This window comes from Chiroxiphia lanceolata, chromosome 17 (assembly GCF_009829145.1).
Source record: "Chiroxiphia lanceolata isolate bChiLan1 chromosome 17, bChiLan1.pri, whole genome shotgun sequence".
In the NCBI taxonomy this organism is placed as follows: domain Eukaryota; kingdom Metazoa; phylum Chordata; class Aves; order Passeriformes; family Pipridae; genus Chiroxiphia; species Chiroxiphia lanceolata.
In genome coordinates, this window is record NC_045653.1 from 13,348,273 (window position 1) to 13,372,573 (window position 24,301).

General features: G+C 55.4%; 2 protein-coding genes and 1 long non-coding RNA gene across 5 annotated transcripts in view; 2 read left to right on the forward strand and 1 right to left on the reverse strand.

The window, feature by feature from the left end:
- The first annotated feature begins 229 nt into the window (after window positions 1–229).
- On the forward strand, window positions 230–4,029 carry R3HDML (R3H domain containing like). The gene is made up of 5 exons (XM_032705136.1): window positions 230–490; window positions 1,828–1,946; window positions 2,476–2,608; window positions 3,677–3,792; window positions 3,897–4,029. The coding sequence occupies exons 1-5, from the start codon at window positions 230–232 to the stop codon at window positions 4,027–4,029; spliced, it is 762 nt and encodes a 253-aa protein (XP_032561027.1).
- A 1,955-nt stretch (window positions 4,030–5,984) lies between these two features.
- The window catches only part of HNF4A (hepatocyte nuclear factor 4 alpha), a 34,819-nt gene continuing 16,502 nt past the window's right edge, over window positions 5,985–24,301 (forward strand). For 2 of the 3 annotated variants that reach the window (XM_032705115.1, XM_032705116.1), the window contains exon 1: window positions 22,670–22,950. In XM_032705115.1, the coding sequence (XP_032561006.1) occupies window positions 22,830–22,950 (121 nt within the window). In that variant the 5' untranslated portion in view covers window positions 22,670–22,829. Of the gene's footprint in view, window positions 6,179–22,669; window positions 22,951–24,301 lie in introns of those variants that run through there. The other variant, XM_032705117.1, reaches the window with a different exon arrangement.
- LOC116795416 lies at window positions 15,264–19,262 on the reverse strand. The gene is made up of 2 exons (XR_004360046.1): window positions 18,904–19,262; window positions 15,264–15,755 (listed from the first exon to the last, which is right to left on the reverse strand). It is a non-coding gene; the product is annotated as an uncharacterized LOC116795416 (long non-coding RNA).

Consider the following 24,301-nt stretch of genomic DNA (forward strand, 5'->3'; position numbering starts at 1 on the left):
ATTAGTTTAAAACATTTATTTTGAAAAGTCAAAAAAAAAAAAAAAAACAAAAAAGAAAATTAATTTCCGTCTTATTTTGGGAAGTGGGGCTTGCAATCCTGAGCGGTGCCTGTGTTGTTTTCTCTCCTAGATCCACCCTCCTGCAGCAGGGACCGGCGATCCCCCTTGTCCTTGCTGATCTCCGTGCGGGAGCAGACAGGCGCTGTCGGGTCCCAGCGGGCGGGCTGGCATGGCTGTGCTGCACTGGCACCTGTACCTCAGCGCCCTGGGCTGCTGGGTGACACAGCTCTCCAGCTCCTTCCTGCTGCCCAATGCCACCGAGCTGCTGTCCCCGCCCGGGGGCACGGCCGCGGGGCTGCTGTGGGGCGCGGGGGTCCCCCGCAGCCGTCGGAAGCGATACCTCTCTCCCCACGACATGAGCCTGATTTTGGATTACCACAACCAAGTGCGGGCTCAGGTGTCCCCCCCTGCTGCCAACATGGAGTTCATGGTGAGTCAGGCTCCAGATGGGCAGTTTGGGGTCCAAGGCTGTGGTGGGGTCGAGGGGCTCGCTTTTGGGACCCCAAACTAGTAGGGATGGAGCATCCACCCCACGGGGATGTTGGGAAGCTGAACACCTGTCCCGGGGGGTGTCTCATGTCCCCAGGGCAGGGCAGACACATCCAGCCTCTGCACAGGAGGAGTGGAGTTCCAGAGGGAGATGCTTCCACATGAGGGCAGATTTAGGACCTATGGTCCTGTGTCTGGGACACCTGGGAGCTTGCTGGCTGTGGGATGGCAGGATCCCTCCAGCTGAGCTGCAGAGGTAGCACTAGGGGAAGGGAGGAGGCTACAAGCATGAGAAGCTCTGGGTCCAACCCAAAGACCTGGTGGAAGCCTCTCCGCTAACTGCAGCTGGGAGGGATGACCACATTCCAAGCTCCAGGGTCCTTTGGGAGTGTGCCCAGTGATGCCAGCCCCTGGGAGAAGAAAGTGCAGCAGTGGGTCAGAGAGGGGCTGCACACCCTCACAGGGTCAGGCCCCTCCAGACAAGGGTCACCCTGGGCAGAGCTTTTACCAAGTTGTCTCCACCCTGGTTGAAGCTCCTAACCCAGCCCTCAAGGGAGGAGAAATAGGGAGCCACCAAGAGGAGGGATTTCCAGCCTGCACAGGGTGGGACTCTCGAGGCAGGAGTGCCATGTGCAGCTCTGCTCCCAGGGAAGAGACTGGAGCTCCGATGGAGCACCTGGGTGGTCCCTGGATGCTGGTTTGGGAGAAGCATGCAGCAGCCTGGTTTGTTTGGTACCAGGTCAGGCATACCCAGGAGCATCCTGTGCTGCTTCTTGCTTGGCCTCAATTCCTGCCTTCCAAAATAACTCACAGAGGCACCTCCCCAAAGCAGTTCAGGATGAATGAGGAAGCTTTAAATAATGCATGAAGGAAGCAGCTGTGCTCACCGGTCAGTCTGTGGCCAGGGCTGCACTGAGGGCTGGGGACAGCTGTGAGGACTGCAGGGTTTCACCCCTGGGTGCAGCTCCACCTTCTTCAGGAGCCCATTCCTGGAGGGAATCACTCACACAGGGCTTGCATTGCTTCAGGGCATCCCTGCTCTGCCTGGGCAGTGGGCACACAACGTGCCCAGGAGCCGTGGTGGCAGCGGGGGAGGCCCATCACCGGACACGCTGCTGTGCTTCCCCTCGGCACTTCCCAGCCTGGATGCACATGTCATATTTTTTGGACACTCATGGGTGCTCAGAAAGCCCCCTGAGCACAAGGGAGCAGGTTTCTCCTCTTCCCTCCTCTGGGAAGCCAAGATTCCTGGCTGCCCTTTTCCTTTCCCCTGGGCAGGTGTGGGATGAGCGGCTGGCCAGGGCAGCAGAGGCGTGGGCTGCACGTTGCCTGTGGGACCACGGGCCCCCTGAGCTGATGAAATATGTGGGGCAAAACCTCTCCATCCAGTCGGGCAGGTGAGTGCCCTGGGGGCAGAGTGAGCTCCTGGGAACCCCCCACACCCCACAGTGCCAGAGGAGGAGTAGCAGCAGCCCCGTGGTCAAGAAGCAGAGAGGCTCTGAGCTGGGCTTGCACAGGACTGGGACGCAGCTGAGAGGCAGACCAAGCCCCTCTGGGGTGGAGAAGGGTCCAGCTCTTGCAGAAGGGTAAATGCAGGAAAGCAGAGGTGTCCCCTGTTCATTGGAGAAATGGGGCATTACTCCTGTCTCTGCCAGGCACAGGGACCAGGGGGATGTGGGTCCTAAATCTCCACCACGTGGCTGAGAGCTCAGGTGCCTCCATGAAGGCCCAGGTCTTCTGGCCTTGGGCACAAGCAGGCTTGGCACAAGGCTGTCATTGCCCCCTTCTACCCCAGGAATGCTTGGTCCTGACAGGCCCTGGCTCCAAACTGTTTCTCTCTCCTCAATGTGGAGCCTTCCCTTCCTCTCCTCCACCCACAGCCTCTGGTGTGGGGGAGGTCCAGCTCACGTGGAGCACCTTTCGCAGGTACCGCTCGGTCACGGACATGGTGAAATCCTGGCACCAGGAGAAGCAGCACTACTCCTTCCCCCACCCCCGGGAGTGCAGCCCCCGCTGCCCCAGCAAGTGCAGCGGCTCCGTCTGCAGCCACTACACGCAGGTGAGCCCTGCAGCCCCCACAGCCCCTGGAACCCCAGAGGGGGGCCCTGTGCAGCTCACAGCCCCTCTCCCAGCAGCAGCTGGGATCCAGGATCAAATCCTGGCAGCTGCCAGCTTCAGATCCTGGCACCTGGCAGTGTGTCTGCCGGTGGCAATGCCTTCCTGTCCCGGAGCCTTGCAGGATTCAGGACGTTGCAGGGAGGTCCCAGGGGCTCACAACCCACTGAAGAGCAGCTGGGACCTTCTGGTCTGTTGACAAGAGGTTTTCATTATTTTTTTAAAGAGTTTTTTCCCCTGCTTTGGCCTTTTTTTCCTTACTACACCACTGGCAACTCGAAGGTGGTGAGTGAAGAGGAAAAAAAGCCCCTTTGTACTTTTGCCAAGCGTGAACCCTCTCCTCTGTGATGGAGCACAGTTACAACACCCAGCTGTGTTCACCTCTTCGGGAATGCAGCCCCTTCATCCCCTGGCACATCCCCCAACAGCCTGGCCAGCACAAGGTGAAAAACTCCCCTGCTCCTGTGCCCAGTAGCAAAGCTGTACCAAACCCCAATTACCTCCTCTGCACAGCTCCAGCCTTTATCTGAGCGTGTGCATCCCCGTGTGGCTCCTCTATGGGGGTGCTCAGGGATTCTCGGAGTTGCAAAAGGGCAGTATACACTTTTTAATAGAAGAAAGTCAGCCTGGGGAGGCTTTAGGAGGAGCTTCTGTCTCTGCTCGACCTCCCTGTGCGCAGGATAAGCTGCTGGCCGCGATTCAGGGTGAGGTCTGGGAGCTAATTTGGGTAAATTGGAGAAGTGACCAAGACGCTGGTGCTCACTCGTGTGAGCTTGGCAAGGCAGCCCCTTGCAGGGCAGTGCAGGCTGCAGGCAGGAGAGGGAGAGCAAAAAGTCACCCTCTGGTGACAAAGCACTGTCCGTGATGGGACAGCACCCAGCCAAGGAGATTCAGGCAGGTGGGCTGGGATGCCCTGGTGGGACAGAGCCCTGTGCTGGGGTCTCGGGGTGATGGTCTGCGGGATGCCTGGGTGGATGGACACTGACAGTGCCTGTTCTCTGTCCTGGAACAGATGGTGTGGGCAACCTCCAGCCGCCTGGGCTGTGCCCTGGGCACCTGCGCAAACGTGCAGGTGTGGGGCAGCACATGGCGTCACGCCACCCTCCTCGTCTGCAACTACGCCATCAAGTAAGTGCCTGGAGGGAACCCCCTCGCTGTGCCACCCTCCCTCCTCTCGCCGGTGACAAGGAGAGGTGCTGGTGCTCAGAGGTGATGCCCTCCTCTCTTTTTAGGGGCAACTGGCTGGGAGAAGCACCGTACAAGGTGGGGCGGCCGTGCTCAGCCTGCCCCCCCACCTACGGCCGGGGCTGCTCCAACAACATGTGCTTCTCCGGAGTCAAATCCAACCAAGTCAGCTGGTTCTAGGGCTGCAGCCCCAGGAGGAACCCCAGGAATGGGGTCAACCAGAATTATTTATAATACTGACCCCCAGCAGCCCGGCTGTCCAACCTGCTTCATCCCCAGTGTCGCGTAGGAAACTGCTTTTCTAACCCACCTCTCCGGCAGTGCTCATGTCACCTGGCTGCTTCCCACTTTGGGGGAACTAGGGACAGCTCAGGTTCCTATTTTCTGAAATGGGGAAGGTTTGGGGGTGCGTGGAGGGAGTGGGGCTGGCTGGCATGGTCCCTGCTCTGCAGACTCGGGGGGCTTTCCCCACTGCCCCCCTCGGTGCTAAGGCAGAGTCTGGTGTAAGCGAATACCAAGATGTTCCCTCATGGTGAGCAGCTGGAGAAGTGGGGAACCCCGAGCGTGCCCCTGCTCCACAGCAGCCCTTCCAGCCATGGGGACCCAGCTCTGAGCCCCCAATAAAGCAGCCTGGAGACCCCCATGCTTGTGTCAGTCCTCCCTCACTCACAGGCAGAGCCTCAGGGTTACACCAAGCCAGTGTCTTTGCTCTGGTTTTGGGGGTAAACTGCAAAGTGGTGCAGAAGCCTTGGGTGGGGCCATGGGCTCTGGGCACAGGAGATGCCTGGGTGCTTTGCTCCATCGTGTGGGAGAAGCCAGCACTGCTGGGACACCAGGTGATGGTGATGCTGAAGGGCCACGAACTCCCTGTCCCACCCAGGCCATCCCATGTGATCCTGCTGCCCTACCTCACCCCATTATCCACATTCCCTTCCTCTCTGGAACCTCTCAGCAGTCAGAAAACTCAGAGGCCCCCAGATTTCCAGACCTTGGATCTGAGCATCCAGCTGTGGATTCCTATGCCACAGCCCTCTGCATCCTGGCAGCACTCTTCCCACTGCACGCTCCCTTGGGATTTGCTTTTCCATCCAGAGGAGCAGATGTCCCTAAGTTTGTCCCCTCAGGGCTGCAGGATTTCAGTAGTTGAGGTGCTGGGGGGTCCTGGGATTGATGGGGATCCCTTTGTGCCTCCTTCAGCCTGGCCCTGTCCTGAGATGTGCAGGGGATGTGGAAGGCTCTGCACTGCTGGACAATCACTTTTTCTGCTCCAGCTCTGAATTCCCCATATATTTGGTGTCCTCTCAGCAACCCTTCTTGTATGTGGCCCTGCTTGCCTCAGGGCAGCCCCCAGGAGCCTGGACTGCTCCTTTCACGGAGCCACCGGTGGCACAGGGGCTGCCACAGCCCCATGGGGAGTTTGGGGACCCCACCCACACATCTGCCACCAGGAGGTCTGGGGTGCTGCGGTCCCAAAGGGAGTATAGATGTCTGTGAGTGGCTGGGGCACCCTGAGAGTCCCTCCAGCTTGGGGAGCAGAGGGAGACAGGGAGGAGCTGCAAACTCCCTGTGCCTGGCCCAGTGCTCAGGGTACCACGCTGCATCCCACCACAGCATCCCTGCAGCTCCCCATCCCCAAACAACCCCCCCAGTTCAGCACCAGGCAGACAAGTCCCAACTCATGGCTGGGGCATTTTGCCCCTAGTGCCTCAGCCAGGCTCCACTCTGTCCGTGCCAGCCCCCACACTCGTCCCACAGCCCCTGGCCCACCGTGCCGTGTTTGCCCTTTGCCGCAGGTGGGCTCAGACATGGTTTTCCCATCGTGGGTGGGTGATGGCACAGAACTCGGCAGTGCCTGGGGCGCTGCAGAGTTGGATCCAGATGCTCCATCTCCGTGGCCAGGGGTGAACCCCAGCCCAGCCGCTGCCCCAGCCTTGACACTGTCTGCAAACGGGAGCCCCAAAAGAGTCCAGTAAAAGCCATGTTTGAGTTTCTAGCTTGGCAGCAGTTACTATAGCTACAGCAACGGCACCTTGCAGATTGGTTTCCATAAGAGCTTGGTTACTATTTAACATCTCCACCCACATTAGCCCTGATTAAGCGAATCAATAAGATAACAGGAGAGGCAGGTTTCCTCGCCCTGCCTCTCCGCTGCTCCCTCCTGCCTTCACCTAGTTCCTTAGTGAGAGACATTTTTATTTATTTATTTAGATTTCTTTTTTTTGTTCCTCTACTTCCTCTGGTTTTTCCACCCCAAGTCCCCATAGCAGTAGCCGGCGAGACATGGTCAATGTAAGCACCCAGCTAAGTGCTAAGATGGAGGCTCCATATGGTGAGTACGGCGTTCCCATCGCCCGCGCTGCCGTCCCATCGCGGGGACCGGGGCTGCCAGCAGGCAGCAGCCCCCAGCCCCACATCCCAGCCCCGCCACGCTGCCTGGCCCCCACTGGCTCAGGCGCCTGCAAAGGCTGGAGATGGAGGCAGGAAAAGGGTTCTGATTGATTTTTTATGCGGTATGAATACATCTGTATACGCGATTTCTCTCTCCCGCTCTACTTGGCCCGAAGAAGGAGGCACGTGCCCAAGCCGGCAGAGGGGCTGCTGGAGGGTTCGCAGCACAAGTGGCAGCAGCTTAGAGGAGGTGATGTGCTGCCTCAGGACATGCAGCCAGCCCCGGTGCTCGGGCTGTGGGCAGCCTGTGGCACAGCCGGGCTGTGTGAGCGGGCACAGCGGGCACAGCCAGTGCCGAGCTCCCGCCGAGGGCCGGGGCTGGGCTGATGTTACAGCTGGGCAGGTTTCCCAGCAGGGAGTGCAGTACCTGGATGAACAGCAGCCTCCAGCCTCTGTGGTACAGAGCACCAGGTGGCACATTGCTGCCCAGGCTCCTGGCCACAGGGAATGCTCTCCAAGCCTGTGCCTGTGCTCCCTGCATGGCACAGTGGGCACCAGCCCGGAGCAGCCCTGTGCCGCTTTGCTCCTTGGCTGTGCTGGGTGCCAACTGCCAACAAATGCACGTGGGCACCAGGGCACAGGTGCCCCTGCCCGGGCTGACATCAGCCCGCTGTTATCCTCAGGACAGGTCAACTGTGCCTGTGCTGCTGCACAGCAAAGGGCTGGGGTGGTTTGGTCCCGTGTGATCTGGGAACACCAGTTCCCTGGACGTGGCCAGGGTGTGGAGTGAGGCGGCAGCAGTTGAGGTCTCACAGTTATGAGGCTCTCTATCACTCTCCATGGCTCTCCATCACATCCTCATGGCTCTCCATCACTCTCCATGGCTCTCCATCACTTCCTGTGGCTCTCTGTCAGATCCTCATGGCTCTCCATCACTCTCAATGGCTCTCCATCACTTCCTTAATGGCCCTCCATGATTTCTCCTGGCTTTCCACCACCTTCCATGGGGCTCTCCATCATACTACCTTGCCTTTCCTCACTCTGTTTTTCATGTCCTGCTTCTCTTTTCCTTTACGAACACGTGCAGCCCCCCCAGCCCACCTTCCAGCCAGGTGCCAGGAGGGCTTGTGGGACTCCCAGGCCACTTCCTCACAGTTTGCTCATGGCCTCGCTTTGGGTGGTGGTTTCTCTTGCTCCAGACCTGCAGCCTCCCATGGGTGCCACCTCCAGACCTAACCCACCCCAGTGGTGGCATCCACACTGCCCTGTGCATCCTTGCCCCAGTCCCCAGCACTTCAGTACTCTGCAGATCACTTTATTTCAGATCACATCTTCCCATGGTGAGCCATGGGCTCATCAGCATTTTGATGGATCCGTGGCCTGTGGCAATAGAAACATGTAGGAACTGCACAGGGTCTGTAGTAGTGTCACTGTGCTGGGCTGGACCAGGCAGCTGTGGTCAAGCAGTTATGAAATGCTGAGTTTTAGCCTGTTTTTATCAGGTTGCTCATCTGTGCATCCCAGGCCCACAGGAGCCAGGTCTCTGGAGGACCTCTGTTCACCCTGGCCTCTGAGCTGCAGGATACAGAAGTGGGACTGGGCCTCACACAAAGCTGGACTCAGAAAAATGCCCAGTTTTTGGTCTGTTCAGTGCAGGTCATGGCTTTGTGTCCAACTGGTGCTTCTTGGACAACATGCAAGGAGCCATGTAATGCAGGATGCTTGTGGACTGGTGGAACAAGGGCTTGATGCTTCCGAGATGTGCTGAGGGTCAGATCCTGGAGCGAGGGCTGGTCCAGGAGCAGTGAGTGCTGAGCATCCTCCGTGCTGAAGCCCCTGCTGCTGGTGGGAGATGGCTCCTGGCCCACCCAGCTTGCTGGGACTGACTTGAGCCTCCTTTGCAAGAGAAGGGGAGGCTCAAGGGATGTTCCCATCAGCCTGGGAGACACGGTAGTGCAGGATGGCTGGATCTGGCTGCCCCCACATCCAGGGTGCCTGTGTCCAGCTTTGCCCCAGGGTGCAAAGCCAGCCTCATTTCTGTAGCGAGCAGCCAGCTTTGCCTGACAGAAGCAATGCAAGGAGCTGGACAAGCTCTTTAATCACTTAAGATGAAGTTACTCTGCCCACTTGCATCTGGCTCTAATGGGAGCAGCCTCTTGCCAGCCCTGGAACATCAGGGACCTAAAACACAGTCAAGCAAACATTTCCGATATTATTTTCCTCCTGATTTTTTTTTAAATTTTTTTTTTCAATCCTGGTTTTCTCCTAATTTTTCAGTCTGAGAGTCAGTGACTGAGCCACATGCTGAGCTTGGGCAAGTGCAGGCAGAGCCGGGTGCCGTTGTGTGGACCGGGAGGAATCGCTGCCCATCCCACCCGCGGCCGCTCTCCCATCTGCTCCCGGGGCTGAACAAAGGCTCCGGCCGGCACCGCTGCCTGCGAGCCTGGGGCCGTGCGAGGGGGAGAGAAATAAAAAGTGTAACAAAGCGAGATGGGCCTCCCAGAGCAGAGCGAGAGGAAACTCAGAGTGTTGGCAGAAGGAGGGGAGCCCTCATAAATAAAACGGGTGAAAAAGTTATCCAAATAGAGGCGAGGAAGGGCTGGAGGGACGGGGGACCGGGCAGTGCTCCCCTGGCAGCCTGCAGCACTGCAGGGCTGGGATGGGGGTGGGCAGCAGGGTGGGCACAGCAGCCAGGATGTAGCATCATGAAGATGGCAAAGTGGTGGCCGAACCCTTCCCAGGGCCACTGGCAGTTTTATTCCCGTGCAGAGCAATGAGGGGGCTCACGCAGTGGGGGTGGTGCTGAGTCCCAGCCCAGCCCATCAGTGCTGCTCTCCCAGCCCTGGAAGGACAGGCCATTCCAGCTGGCATGGCTGGTGGATGCACACCAGGGTTCACCTTCAGCACTGGATGAGCCTTCAGCCTTAGAGGGGTTGTACAGTTATTTTCAGTTTCCTTTGATAGATGGAAACATTTTCTGATTTTTCCTTCTCCCCCTCCATCTCAAAGGCTCTGGGATTTCAGCCTCCATCTGAAGCCAGGGATATATTCAAAGGGGGAATCTAGGCACTGGCATTCAGCCTCAGGTCTAGCCCTCTCTTGGCACTGGTGGCATCAGTAAGAGCAGGGAGTGGGGCATCCTCCCATTGCAGTTACTGCCACCCTCCCATCCATCCCCTGCCCCAGACTGCCATCAGCGTTCCCCCCAAACCATACCTCGGGGGCACTCTTTTCCCTCCCATCAGACCTGTGCCTTGTGGGAGGGATCTGGGGGATGCCCTGCCAGGTGGTGACAAAGGTGACCCGTCCCCAGCACCCTGCACTGGCCCCTGGCCAAGAGGGGAGTGTTGCCACAGCTCATGGAGAGCCAGGGAGCTGGAGAACAGTCAGCATCCTCACCACCACGTGCTGAGGACAGGCTGGGAGCTGGAAAGGGCTCCACTGGGCAAACTGGTGCTAAATCTCTATGGGAATCTGCAAATGGTTGTGCAAGAGGGCAGGGGATGGAGAGAGGGCAAGGGCATCATCCTCTGCTGGGCAGCGAGGAGGGGATGAGCCCCTGGCTCCACCTTTATCCTCCTGATGACACTTGGGCACCATCTGGGCAACTGGTCTCAATCCCAGTGCAGGCAGCACTGGGAGCAGCTCTGGGGTCCCCAGGGCCGGTGGTTACAGCAGGGCCCAGCACATGATCAGGGCTGGCCCTGATCAGTAAAGCAGCTTTGGAAAATAGCTGAAAAATGTGAGACGTCATTGCTGCTCAGGCGTTCTGGTCAGATGTGAGCAATAGTTTCAACTGAGGAACATAAAAGAAGGCAGAATTTCCAAATATTTTTACTTTGCATTGTGAAGCAATTATTTTTCACTGCCAAATGCATCTAGTTTTTTACAGCTTTCCACTAGATATGACCCGAGCTAAGCTTTTCCTCCTTGATTGCTCGTGTCAGCTGCTACTTAATTCCTCTGTTTACACCTCGTGCTCTGTGTCCATGGCCCGGAGGCCATCAGGGACCAGTGGGTGTTAGGACACCTGAGACAGCCCCCTTCCTTGTCCCCATTCCTGCTGTCTTTGCTGGCTGTTGGGGGAGGCTGTAACACTGGTGCAGCAAGGTCAGCACTTTCCAGTGCTTGATGCAGGCAGGAAGAAGCACAGGTATTTACTGGGATGCAAAAGGGACAATCACTGCTTTAGTGCCTTGGCCTGATCCCGAGAGTTATTTGCTGGTGCTTGGTGAAGGTTTCCCTGGGGAGGAGCTGGGGATGCTCCCCCCATTTCAGGGGCTGCAGGGATGCTGCTCAGTGTCACGGGGCAGCTGCACTTGCCCACAGGGCTGTGACTTCTCCTGCCTCACCCCAGCTGTTCAATGGGCCAGCAGCACCCCCTTGGCTTTGCTTGAAACACAATGGTATTTTCATAGAGGGGAGTGAGCCCAGAGGGCTGCTCTCAGTGGGAAATGAGCTCTGGCTCTGCGAAGCGAGCAGCAAGAGGTTCTGGAAGGCTTGAGGAGTGTCTGAGATATGTTCTGAGCTTGGCAGGGCAGGTGTAAGTCTGCGAGTCAGACATACTGTGTTAGTCATCTGCTGACATCTCTTGAATGGCATTAAAAATGTTTACTTAGCATGAGTGCAAAGGGATGGTGAGCAACGGTGGTCCCACAGACAGCAAGGGCTGGGTGAGTTTTGTTTTGCATACAGCAGTATTGACAGCAGGACCAGCAAAGGGGCTCAAGGCAGCACACAGGGCAGAGCCAAGGGGTGTGTCGGGCAGGGGGATGCCTGCAAGTATCTCTGCCAGCAGGCTTGGGGTCAGAACAGGGCAAAGATTGCAAAAAAACATCCACAACTGTTTGTGTTCAGGCTCCTTCTCTGTTTGCTTTCCTCAAATATTCAAGCAAACAAGGCTCCTGGCAGAAATGTATGTAGAAATGGCAAGTGTTGCAGAATTTTCATGGAAGGTAGGTTTCGAGGTAGTGGTTGTATTGTGAAACTGGGGCTGATGGCTCTGCTCTCCTGTGCTGGGCACAGGCACCACATTCTCAGCTTCAGCCTGAGCGTGGACTGAAACTACCCAGCAAATCCCTTCAGGAAGTACATGCCTCAAAAAATAAAGGTAGGCTCAGGATGCTCCACCGAAGGCATGAGAGGAGCAGCTCCATGCAGGGCAAGTGGCTGTGGAAAGGCACCAGCAGTCAAGGTTCCTGGCTCCAAAAAGCTGCAGGGTCTGCGAGGCCAGACCAGTCTTTCTATCCCAAAATGCTGCAGCCAGCAGAGGGACTCCAGCTACATCCACACAGTAACAGGAGCTCTGGTGCTGAGGGACAGACAGGGACCATCACTATGGGCTCAAGCCCCCTGAGCCCCCAGCACCAAGGTGTCACTGAGGGCACAGCCAGTGCTGGCACCTCCTGATGGGAAGAGGACTGACAGTAGGGAATGGGTGACACTATGTGCCTCCTGCTGTAGGTCACCAAGCATGGCCCATCTCCTCTGTGATGGTGCTCTGGGAGCCCTGACACCTTCTCCTTCTCTGGACATCCAAATGGGCTTTGACATCCCAACTTCATCGCAGCCCTACAGATCTCTGACTTTGCCCCAGACTTCCCAGGGCAACACCTTCCCTGCAGCTTTGCCCATCCATCTGTCAGGGTGGGTGGCTCAGCTCCTGTGAGCGCAGGGCACCCAAACCCACCAACCAGTGGTGGGGACCAGTGGGCACCTTTCACCTGCCTCTGCACCAGAAACCTGTCCCAGACATGGGTGTGTGTGAGATTTTATAGGTGATAACACCTGGGAAAGTGGGAAACGCAAGGAGAGCCGTACACTCAACTTCCTGGCATGGCCCAACGCTCTGGCTGGGAGAGCCAATGTCAACAGATAGACCTGAAGGAAGGAGTAAAACCAAATACCTGGGCACTTCTCAGAACAAGAGCTGTAAAACCTGCACAAACCTGAACAAGTGCCACAACACTGGTTTATGTAGTCAGAATCAATAGTCGAGCCCACTCAGCGTGTTTGCTGACACATAAACGACAGCCACCGTGCCATGTTTATGGCCCAGTGCCCTTCATGGAGTCCCCAGAGCCCAGCTCCTCTGCCCTGCTCAGCCACTTCTCTCCCCCTCTGCTCCCAGGGGAGGCTCATCATTTTGCTGCACAGCCCCCAAGATAAGAGGCTGACACCCCATGGCTGACACCCCATGGTAGAGAGAGACTGCTGCAGCTCCTCTCCAGTGTGCCAAGCTGCCCTGGCTTCCAGCTGGCTGGACAAGTCCTGCATCCCACCCCATCGCCAGGATGGCACTGTCCACCCCACCACTCCAGTGAAAAGCAGCAGCTCAGCATGGGAAGAGGATTCTCTGGTGCTACTATCACCCAAGGAAATCTGGCAGTGGGCTGTGAGACTGGGTAAAGTGTCAGGTTAATGGACAGGGCAGCACCGGGGGGCTCAGCAGAAGGGATAAAACAACACACACCCACATACACCCCATGGAAAAGGGCCCTGCCTGTGCTGCAGTTTCCCATCTAGCTGCCTGGCCTCTTGCCTGCAGCCACCACAGCTTGTGAGCAGGAGCAGGTCCTGCCCCAGGGATGGGCAGGCTCAGCCAGGTGGAGGTGCCCTGGCAGGGAAGAGTGTGCAAGGCACTGATGGATTCCCAAGGGAACCAGCCTGGCGTTGGCAGGGCAAAGGCGGCATCAACAAATGAAGGGTGGAATAAGGAAGCAGGAGGGGCAACAGGACAAACACCCAGGCTTCAGATCCACAGCCCCAGCTGCTCTCCTGCCTAAAGTCTGCTGCCATGGAGGACTAAATGGTGGTGGGATGGAGGGGGTGGAAGCAGAGCCGGGTAGTGCCTGTGGCTCATCCATGGGTGTGTGCCTGGGGACTGCCATCGGCTGGGAGAAGTCTGTGTTGACTTGGGTGTGTTTCCCTGTTACAGGCATTAAAAGCTGTGTGGAAACAGAGGGGTGAAGGGAGGTGTCATGGGGTTACACACAGTTCAGTTCCAGCCCTGCCCTTGATGGGGCTCCCTGCTCCACGTGGGAATGTTGGGCATCAGCCCCCACTGCAGCAGCTTCACCTCCAGAAAAAGGCCCAGAGAGGGCAGTGCTGGGGTGCCAGAGAGAGGTTTCTTGTAGTCTGGCAGTTGGAAAATCCCTTTTCTTTCTGCGGGCTTGTCTTGGATGGGCTGTGGGACAAGGCACAGCCAAAATCTCAGGCTGCCTGGGATGGGAGCACCGGGTAGGAAACTCTCGCCTGCCACCCTGCTTCATCCCCATGCCTCCTATCCCACACATCATGATGGTGGCCAGAAGGGGAGACCAAGGTTGTTGCTCAAGGATGTGGTGTTCTGGGTATTTATATAAAAACATTTTAAAGAGAAAACAGTCAGCCCCTCCCTGGAGAAGGAGTCAGACCCACTCCCGCTGTCAGACACACCCAGGCACATTTTCTGAATCAACCTCTAGAGCTGCTGCATGTGTGGCCAGGCACCCCCTGCCCAGAAGAAACCCACTGGCAGGCCAGAGAGCAGGGTGAGGGCACCTCTGAAAGGTGGCCCAGAGAGCAGCAGGTACTGCTGTGGGTGCAGCCGCGGGGCACAGACCCAGAACCACCTTATAATTTTCCTCCGGGTAGCAGCCAGAACCCTTTAAAACCTGCAGCTCTGCAGCACAAACTCCTGCTCCCCATCAAATCTCATTGTGACCAGCATTAAGGGATTAGCCAGTCCCTGCTGCTGCGCTGCAGCCAGCTCCTGGGCATGGCTCATGCCCCGCTGCCCACGGGGGGCTCACCCACGGCTGGACAGCCCCGTCCAGGGGCAAGACTCCCTTAGCTCTGCCCACGGAGCTGAGCACCTCTGGAAGATGAATGGCAGCAGATACGACCTGCTCCAGGAAACTCCAGGTACCCCCCGCGCTCCCCTCGGCGCTCGCAGCACGGAGAGAAGGGGCTGCGTAGCCAGGCTGTGTGAGTGAGGGGCACCAGCAGCCCCCAGGGTCTCCCGTGGGGATTCAAGCTCCCAAAATATGCTTATTCCCACTGGTATTGCTGGTCCCCACCCGAAGGGACCCTGCACATTTTGCTTTGTGCGGGGTGAACGTGCCAGGTTTGTGGGTGCTGATGGCTGATGTCCCCAAGTTCATTCTGGGGCTCAAGAGAGAGGCACCCCAATGTGGGTGGCATGTTGGTGGGTGCTGTGACTCCCGGGGGAAGAGGTGGTGGAGTTAGGCTGGCATCCCATGGACACTCCAGTGACTGCCTGTGTCGTTTGCAAAATGATTTAGTCATTCTCAGCCCAGCTCCCAGTGTCTGGCATTACTGCCCTGTGCTGCAGCCTCAGCAGGCCTGGGGATGGATCCTGCCACTTGCAGCACAGCCTCTGCTCCTGAGCCACATCTGCAGCAGGACTTACCCAGTCCTCATAATGAAAGCTTAAAAGCAACTAAGAGAAAAACACTTCCAACTCAAACATTACCAGTTGCACGGAGTTCTTACCAGAGTAGTTTTTTGGTTCCCCCTCTGTGGCCCCCTCCAGAACTTGTCCCCCTCCAGCCAGCTCTGTGCTCAGCCCCAGCACTCACAGGGACCTTGGTGAGGAGGCGAGGAAATGAGGAGGCTGAGTGGGCTCAGGATGCTGCTGGAGGGGCTGCAGGCACTTGGACATGTTTTATTCATCCTGAGCCCTGCACCCCTGTTGCCTCACAGAGCCTCATCCTCAAAACACCCCGACATCCCCCCTCCACCCTGGGGCACAGCAAAAACCCTGGGGCTCCTCTGGCCTGAGCAGTTCCCCCCAAGCAGGGCTTGTGCTGGCAGTGGGGTTGGTGCCTCCTGTCCAGCCTGCACCCCAGTCACCACCCCACGGGATGAGCTCCCCACGCCAGGGCTGAGTGGGGAGCCACGTGCTGGGGGCTGCTCCCAGCAATACCTGAGCTCTTTATCAGCTGGCAATTCATTTAGGAAAGTTCATGGCTTCGGTGTCCCATGATACGTTCGGTAGAAATGGTTCATTTCCTCAAATGATGTAGTTTATGGTCATAATATAGTTTAATATTTTTATGATACAAAAGGCCAATGGCACTGGGTCTTACAGGAATGCAAAAGGAAAAATAATAGTGTTATCCAGTCGTGGAGACACAGGTCAAATACTCAAAGGCTAATTAGCAGTTTCCCATGTTTGGTTGCAGCTGGCACAGCAGTGTCCTGGCCATGGGTTCCTGGGACTGCGGAGACCTGTGATCCCCTTCCCTTGCTGTTCCCCATGGAGAAGACTCCCATGTTCCCATACCTTGCTTTCTGCTGTGTTTTTGTGTCCCTGGCAGTGGACAGGATGGTTGTCTTGTACAGGGGGGTATGTGGTGGCCACGGGCTGCAGGGCTGCACAGCTGCTGTGGACACAGAACCCCTGGGTCCTGTTTGGCTCCTACTCACCCCTTGTTGTGCTCTGGCAACTGGGACACTGGGGACAACAGTGTCCTCTGGGGACAACACAGGCTGTTCAGGCATTCTGCACGCTCCTGCAGAGAAAAAGCATTTTGCACTAACTTGTTTCCTTCTGTCTCCAGAAACTAGAATCTCCCAAATTTTAACTTACCATCCCTTTGTGTTTTCTTTTTTCCCATGCCCAGCCTACCTCTCCCCATTCAGCCCTGCCAGTGCTCCCACCCACAGCAGCTTTTGGCCTTCCTTGTGCTGCCTCCCATCAGGGGCCCGCTTGGCCCTGTCCTGAGATGTTCCCCCAAAGTTCAGCTCCCCAGCTGGGAATGACTTTGCCAGCCAGCCCGGGGCAGGAGGAGGGCAGCTGGAGCAGCCCACAGCTTGGGGTACAGGAAGACACTTTCTGCCCTTGAGGTGCCCCTGCTTGGTCCTTCCCTGGGGCTGTGGGCTCAGACTGTCCCCCTGCTACCCCTGCCCTGCTGCAGCTCTGCCTCCACCCTCCTGCAGCCCCCCCAGCAGTTTTGCAGACTTTTGCCTTGATTTTGAGTGAGGGCTGATCCTGAGAGCCCCAGCAGCCCCTGGAGGTCACTTCCAGGCGTGGCTTGCTGATGCATCCACCTTTGCAAAAAGAAATTAAAAAAAAAAACCAAACCAAAAAAAAACCAAAAAACCAGTAAAACTTGATGTGTAACCATTGTTGATTTTGGCTGTTCTCCTCCCCCTATTGCTCCACAGCTGGAACCATTCAGGGGCTGTTTCACATGTGTACAATGAACATATAATGTCAACGAAACGCAAGAGCCCTGCAAACAGCTGGCAGGGCTGAAGGCAGGGACTTGCTTGCCTGTCAGACTGTGAGCTCAGTGAGAATCCTCGTCCTGGGAAGCTGCAAGATTACTTCAGGTCCAAAGGGATCGCATCCACCTGCTAAACAAGTTCCCTCCAGGTCCAGAGTGGGCTGCTGAGTTCCCTGCCACAGGAAACGTGTGAGCTGGCGAGGCACAGAGAGCAATAGGTGCTTGTTGCTGGCAGCAAACCCTCCTCCAGAGCTGCTGCTTCCCTGTGGCTTCTGCTCCCCCACTTAAATGGGGCTTAAACCACAGGCAAGCAACTGCCAGTGCAGACAGGGAATCCAAAACAGCACATGGCAAAGTCAGAGATTTTCTGGATTTCCTCCCAAAAAGGCAGGAGAGTGTTTTGCAGGAAAGTGGCCGGGTCTTCACTGGGTTGGGATTTGGATGGAGTGCAGTGCTCCTGCTGTAGGGGCTTAGGGGGGCAAGTGGGATCAGTGATGGGAGCTGTAACTCGAGACGAATTGCAGCCTGTGGTGTAAAGGAAGGAGATGAATCTCACAGTTCCTCTTCCTCACTTGGTCTTGGGCTCATTGGGCAATTTTACATGAAAACAGAGCAGCCAGATTTCCAGAGCCTCGGGTCCCAGAGGCCAGATGCTGTTTTCAGGGGCTGCAGTACAGGCAGGGTGATGTTGATACACACCAGTAAATGCCCTGGCATTTTTGAGCACAGCTGCCCTTCTGGGAACAGCTCAAACTTACTGTCCTTGCATAATAACAGCTCCCAAGGGAAATAATAATTACTTCCTCAAGAGTTCAGAGCCTTTGTTAGGCAAGATAATGAACCCCTTTCTGGTCCTGGGATGAAAGGCACACACGGTGTTATTGCCAGAGCAGTATATACTGAAATGGTCTGACTGTCCCCAGGTTTGCAGTTCTTTCCCTACCACATTTGCAGAGCAGCTATTTATTTAACTCCAGTAATTGTCTCCAGCCCCAACACCCATCCCAGCTTCGGCAGAGATGCACATGTTGCTTTTGGAGAGGAGTTCAGGCAGAGTCTTCTACCTCCTTTGAAGTGTCTCTTCCCATGTACAGAAACCGCCTTGATTCTCCACACTGGGCTTTTGGTTGGTTTGGCCCCATTTTGATAACTTTGGCATTAGTGAGAAACAGCCTGAGGTTGCAGGCTGCCTCTGTCACTGTGAGCTGTGCTGGGGAGCCTGGGCTTCCACCACATGTCACAAGCTCATCAGTGACAGTGTGTCTGGGGGCTGCTCAGGGACTGCCTGTCCTGGGCATCACCCCAGCCCCAAACCACATCTGTCCCAACCTCAGTGGCAGGTGCTTCAGCCCTGGGGAAAGTAAATCACCAAGAGTGACTTGCTGTTTAACAGGACAATAAAATTGCCTCTTCCCCCAGGCATGTGGCTCTGGTCTCCTCCTGCCTGTTGGTGCTGGAGCTTTTTGATCCACCTCCCTGTCTGGAGCTGGTGGATCATTTTGGTTCACCTCCACAAAGTGTTTTGCCAGGACATGGATGTGCTCTGTGCAGCTGGCAAGGGGCAAACAGACCCTAAGCAACTTCTGCTGAATCACCAGTTTTCCTGGAAGCTTCTCGCTGCTCCTGGGGGAATGGACATGGGAGCAGACCCCCGTCTGTGTGTCTGTCATATGATTGCCCAGAACAGAGGCAAAGATCTGCTCCTTGGACTGGGGGGCCCCCTGTAGCCCCCCAGCCCCTAACAAATTCCTTGGAGCTGCTTATTAACACACTGTCAGCTCTGCTCCAGAGTCATGCTGAGGTAGAAGGCAGAAGGGTTTGACAGTGTGGCCTAAATATCCCTGTTTACAAAACTCTGACAAAACACAAGCCCTTGGCTTTATCTTTCCCATTTGGAAATAGTCACAGAGCAAATATACTCATGGCATGGAGGGAGGGGGATTTATATTGACTTTAGAAAATGCTGTTCTTTAAAAACAGGAAAAAAAAGCTCATCCTCAAGCTGTGCAGACTGGCTGTGAGACCCAAAAGTCCTGTGTAGAGGCTTAAAGCCTGCCTGCTAATCTGTAGCAGTTCTGTGTGAGCAACTCAAGCAGTAAACTGCTCTCTGTTAATTTTTTAATGCAGAACAAACAGGTCAGGAAATGATTAGCATGAGAATAAGTTGAGCTTAATTGGGAGAATCAGAAAAGATGAGAGGGAAGAGGCAAATTGGAGTTATCAGTTAACCATACAGAGTGGCTTCTGCCTCCACAAACTCATGTTCCCTCTTGCTTTTCACCCCCTCTGAAGCTGCTTTTTTCCCCCCCTTCCCTTATTTAAATCATGAGATAAAATTGCTGGTATAAGCACAATGGAAGTCCTTGTTTCTCTTTCTCAGTTTCTATCTGTAGTGACTGGTCAAATGAATTGCAGGTGATAAAACTCCTACCTGGTTATTCCTGATGGTCCTTCCCAGAAAGGGAGCTGCTGACATTAAGTGAAAAATCCTCTTTGTGCAAGTACCAGTGCTGTGCTCCAGTGCAAAATTTCAGCACGATCCTGGCAGATCCAAGGACTGAGCAGAGGCATCTGTGGGCAAGGGGAAGAGCAGTCCTCGGGACTGCTTGGACTGGAGTTTGGTCAGTGGTCGGAGATCTATATTCTCAGATAGGCAGGACTTTGTCCACAAACTGGAATTTGAAATTTCAAAGGGGAAAAAAAAAAGGCAGAAGGGACCTTTGCATGTGTGGAGATGACTGTGCTGGTGACGTTCCCCCAGGACTTTTGTTCTTTGTCTTGTAACTGGGCTTCCTGCTTCCCCACGGCTTGCTCAGTGACACTGATGGGCTGGGCAGTGGCCCTGACCTTGTTCAGGGTTTTCCTGCTCTAGAGAGGTTTCAGACCTGAGCCCATCTCTGCTTCACTTGCATGCCAAGAAAAAGCCATTCCAGCTCCACAGTGGCCTTGGAGCTGCGAGTGACACGAGAGATGGGATATGTAGCAGGGACAGCAGTGGTGGCATCACCAGTGAAAGATGAGGTTGGTCCTGCTGGCTCTGGGCACTGGCATTTCTGCCAGGCATTTCTTAAGAGTGGGGAGCTGGCAGGAGGAGATCAACAGGCATAAAAACTGGAGACAGGTTCAGCCAGTGGCTAAGGAGAAGCTTCCCATTAGGACAGTCAAGTATGAGCTGCCTAGAGAGGCTGTGCACTCTCCATCCTTGGAAGTGTTCAAGACCCCACTAGATAAAGCCCCAAGCAACCCATGCTGCTCTCACAGCTGCCCCTGCTTCCAGCAAGAGGCTGGAGTAGAGACTTTGAGGTCCCTTCCAACCTCAGTTATCCTCTCATCCTACAACACCCTGTTCAAGAAGTGCCCAAGGAGCCCTGAGAGAGGTGCCTGATCACCCACTTGACATGAAGAGCTCAGAGGTAGCTGATGGCATCCTTACCAAAAATGCCCTATTAAATACTCTATTCTTGATTCTCATTTACTGAGAAGTAGAGATCTTATTTTCAGGGAATCCCCTTTAGCATTGCATGAATTTGCCAGTCAGGGATATAGAGATAAGACAGAATTAGTGTCATGATGTGCCAGTGTGGGAAAGGATTTACTGCTCGACAGATAAAAATTAAATACTCACTTGGCATAGAACACTTCTTGCCCCAGAGCTGTCGTGGTCTCCTTTGCAGCCATCTCCTGACACAGGAAACAGTGGGTGGAGGGACAGGAGGGAGGAAGGGGTCTGGGAGCAGAACTTCCCTGGAGCACCTGGTCTGGGAACAACCTTTACCTACTAGTGGGGTTTTGCCAGCTATGAGTTGTCTCTCTTGGACTAAAAATGACAAAACATCTTCTGTAACCAGAAGTGTTTGAAACAGCCCCACAACCAGCTGCTGACTTGAACATCTCCAACCTAAAACATCTGCAGGGCCGTGGGGTCCTGTTGGTGAGTCCAAGCCATGACTACATTGGCAAGCTGTCCCAAAACCCACCACACAAGGATGTCAGGGGCAAACAAGGACTTCTCAGGTAGAAGACCCCAGGGGAGACATCATGTCCCCCAAGAGCCTGTGCCCAGGGAGCAGCCGACACGTCTCCATCAGAGCCCATCTCCAGGGCATGGTGTCCTTGGCTGGTCTGGCTGCGAGAAGAGGGATTTGGGAGGAGGCACTAGTGACCCACAGAGGATGGTGGCAGTGAGAAAACAACAGTGAACACAATTCCAGGCGGAAAACACCACGTCCCATTGACAGTCTCGGCCTTGTGAGCCACCTAATGCTCTCCAAACTTCCCCGCTCCTTATCTGCCGCTCTCCTGCACACACTGCCTCTCCAATTTCTATTCCTGGCCCTTTTAATCCTTCCTGCCTGGGGAGCAAACAGCCTTTGCAGCCTCCTTGCTCAGCAGGCTATTGAAGCAAAAGGTTTGTTTTGCTGAGCAGAGCAGAACGGGCTGTGTTTTTACAATATTTTACCAGACGCTGTGGCAAATCCTGCACATATTTGACCTGGTGTCTGTAGCATTTATCTAATCAAAGGGATCACTGTGGCCTGGCCAGGATTGGGATGGAGGTCCCTGGGATGAGGCTATGGAGGGGGCTATGCTCCACCTTAGCATCCCCATCCCAGTTTGCACATCGTAAAAACAATTTTTGGCCAGGACTCTGTCTGCTTAAGAGACGAGCCACCTGAGTGCAGAGAGCTCTGGCCTGTCCCTCAGGAGAACTGGCCAGATGACTGTTTTACCTGCAGCAAAGGGTCATTTATCACCAGTCCCAAGTGAGAAGGCAGAGCCTCTCCCCTGAGCTCAGATTCACTCCTGCATACCAGAAGCCTCAGGGTAGAAGAGCTGCTTAGAACTGTTATGTAGGTCATTGTTTTGCGGGGGGCAAGGGCTGCTTGAACAATTCCTCGTCCTCCTAAAATGTGAAGAGCAAATCATCACTAGCATCACTGCCCAAATAGCAAATCATCACTAGCATCACTGCCCAAAGGCACGAGCTATTGTGGAGCCAGAGACCCTGGTGTCACACCGTGGCCCAGGTGGCTCAGCAGGGCTGGCAGTGCACTGGGGTGCCTGGGAAGGACAAACACAAGCCAGTTGGGAGCTCAAACCAACAGTGTTGGTTGCGAAATCCCAGGGATGTTTTCAGCGCAGAGCGAACTGATACCGGATCATTAATTGCTGGTTCTCTTGCACCACGTGTCGTTCAGTGGTCAATTAAATCCCCACTCAATGATCTCACAATTGCACTGAAATGTCTCAGTTCTGGCTGAAGTGGAGGAGTGATGTGCTCAGGGGCAGCTGGGTAGGAGAGCACCCAGGTTTAGCAAAGAGGAGAGTACAGGCAGCTCTGCTGCTTGCTCCGGTCAAGGGGGTCCAGCACCAGCAGGGTCAGACCCATGGTCTGGGCGAGGCAGCAGAACCACTGTTGGTGCACCCACAGAAGGAAAAATCCCACTGCAGAGTAGAGCTCTGCTGTGTTTTAGGATGTCTAATTTATTATTGATTATTTATTATTTAACGCGTCTAATTAAAATTTTAAGACACATCAGTCAAATCCCGAGGCTAGGGGTGTCCAGCATGGAGTGATTTCAGTCATGGGACAGGAGCTGCCCTGGTGATTCCCAGGGTGCCTGTGCCACCCTCCAGCCCCGCTCACTGCTTGGGCACGGAGAGTGGGATCTGTTTATGGGGCATCCAGATGCTGTAAAACCTGATTTATAGGGAAGTAAAAGGAATCATACACTTTGCTTTACATAGCAACGTGTAAATTGCCAGGCAGGAGCTGACCTTCCCTGACCGTGAGGGAGAGAGAAGGAGAAGGAGTGGGAGGGATAGAGGGAGCAAGAGAAGAGAAAAGCAGGGGTGAAGGCAACCAGTGGTGGGGAGGGGAAGGCAGTGACAGAAGCCAAGAGCAACCTTGTTCTGCTGGTAGGGTTTTCTACAAGTTTTCCATCCCAGGCACCATTAAGACCAACATTCAGCATCAAGGTCAATAGCCTGGGAAGGTGTTCCCTTGTTGGTGAGCGCCTGCTCCCATGGTCCTGCCTGTGCCCAGGAGGAGCCAGGATCAGCAAAGTGCCTTGAGATTCCATAATAAACAGTCAACAACAATCACTGCAGCTCCACCAAAAAAAAAAAAAAAAAACAGCTTAGCAGCATTCGGCAGTGGGTGAGATGATTAAAGATTAACCCCTGCCTCCTGCCTCCACCCCTCTGGGGAGTATAGGCCTTGAGGCTCAGCAAATCCTTTCAGAGAAATATCTGAAATAAAAGACAACAGATAGGGGACGCAGCCAAGGCAGAGGGAGGCAAGAGGGCCAATAGCCTCGGACAGGGGAATCGGTACAATCTGGCCCGTGTTTGCTGATGATAATGCGCCTTTCCAAAGCCCTAATAGACATGGAGATGGCAGATTATAGCGCAGCGCTGGACCCGGCGTACACCACCCTGGAGTTTGAGAACATGCAGGTCCTGGCCATGGGCAACGGTGAGTCCCCTCCGCCTTCTCCCCTCTGCTGGGGTGGGATGAGCCGGGGGCTGCTAGAGGACAAGTCCCTGGGGTGGCCACCAAAATGCTCCCAGCGGGGCCGGGGCACGGCGGGGGTGTCAAACGGAGGGCTCCCGGCAGCTCATGGGGGGTTTCTGCTTCCCCCAGGGAAAAACAGAGGTGTCTGAGCAAAGGTGTGTTTGGGGTAGGTGGGATGGTGCCCTGCAGCCCAGACACCTCGGGAACAGGCACGGGGCAGGAGCTGGGTGGAATGAGAGGTCCCCACCAGACATTCAGCCCAGGGATTGGGCCTGAGGCTGGACACGGTGGGGTCTCACCTCCCCCAGACCCCAGCCAAGAGAAAAGCCTGGCCAAAAGATTTTGAGTGAAATGCTGCTGATGGTTCACCAGACAGATGACTCAGCCTGTGGCTCCAGAGCAGAGAGCCAGCTCCAGTCCAGCAGCAGCTGGAGATAGGTTTTCCTGGAGCAGAAAGGCATTTAGCACCTGGCAAGGGTGAAAATCACTATGAGAAGTGATTTAGGCACTGCCCCCACAGCTGCTCCCAGGCCATGGCCCTTCCCTTGTGCAGTGCTGGGGTGTGGGGTGGCATCCCCTTCCCTGGGAGCACTGTGGGGCAAGGAGGCTCAGCCCCCAGTAAGAGGGACAAGGGGACATCGAGAGGATAGACAAATGTTCCCATCCCTTCAGGAGGGTACGATCACACTTAACCCTCCAGGATTCACACTGGCCCACCCATTTGGGGACCCAAGAGTCCTGGTGATTAAATGCTCAAAGATAACAGAAGATTCCCCTCTAAGTCCCCCCTAAAGTCTCTCTAAACGTGAGGTTAATGGCTAAATGCAGCACACCACAGAGAGCAACCCTCCAAGCCCTTTCCTCCTGTGTGTTGTGTCACCGAGGCTGCTGGGCACCTCTGTCCCAGAAGGGCTGTGCTGGTGGCATGGACTCTCCCATCACAGTCTCTGTGGGTCTCCCCCAGGTTATGGCTCTGCTTTACCAGGGATGTAACACCGTGGTGCCAAAGCAGCTCTGCTGTGCCATAACCTGCCACCGCTCTGGGTCTCAGCCCCTTCTCCACTCCCGCGGTCTGGTCCTACCCACCCAGGTGCCTCAGGACCAAAAGCTGCCCCCTCCAGCTCTGCTGATGTCCATGAACACTCAGGGACAAGCCCAGGTCTTGCTCCCTCTCTGTGTCTCTCTCCCAACCAGCAAGCATTTGCACAGGGGGCTGTGATTTGGCTCCCCTGGACTGAGGGCTCTCTGGGGCAGAGAAACACGGTAATTTTATATGACAAGATCAGGTGAGATGTGACACACACTCCAGGGG

What these genes read in the sequence shown, in the direction of transcription:
- R3HDML (XM_032705136.1), top strand. Translation starts at nt 230, where the DNA reads ATGGCTGTGCTGCACTGGCACCTGTACCTCAGCGCCCTGGGCTGCTGG. An exon ending in CTCTCCATCCAGTCGGGCAG is followed by an intron (nt 1,947 to 2,475) that starts GTGAGTGCCCTG and finishes CACCTTTCGCAG; the next exon opens with GTACCGCTCGGTCACGGACA. An exon ending in GTCTGCAACTACGCCATCAA is followed by an intron (nt 3,793 to 3,896) that starts GTAAGTGCCTGG and finishes CTCTCTTTTTAG; the next exon opens with GGGCAACTGGCTGGGAGAAG.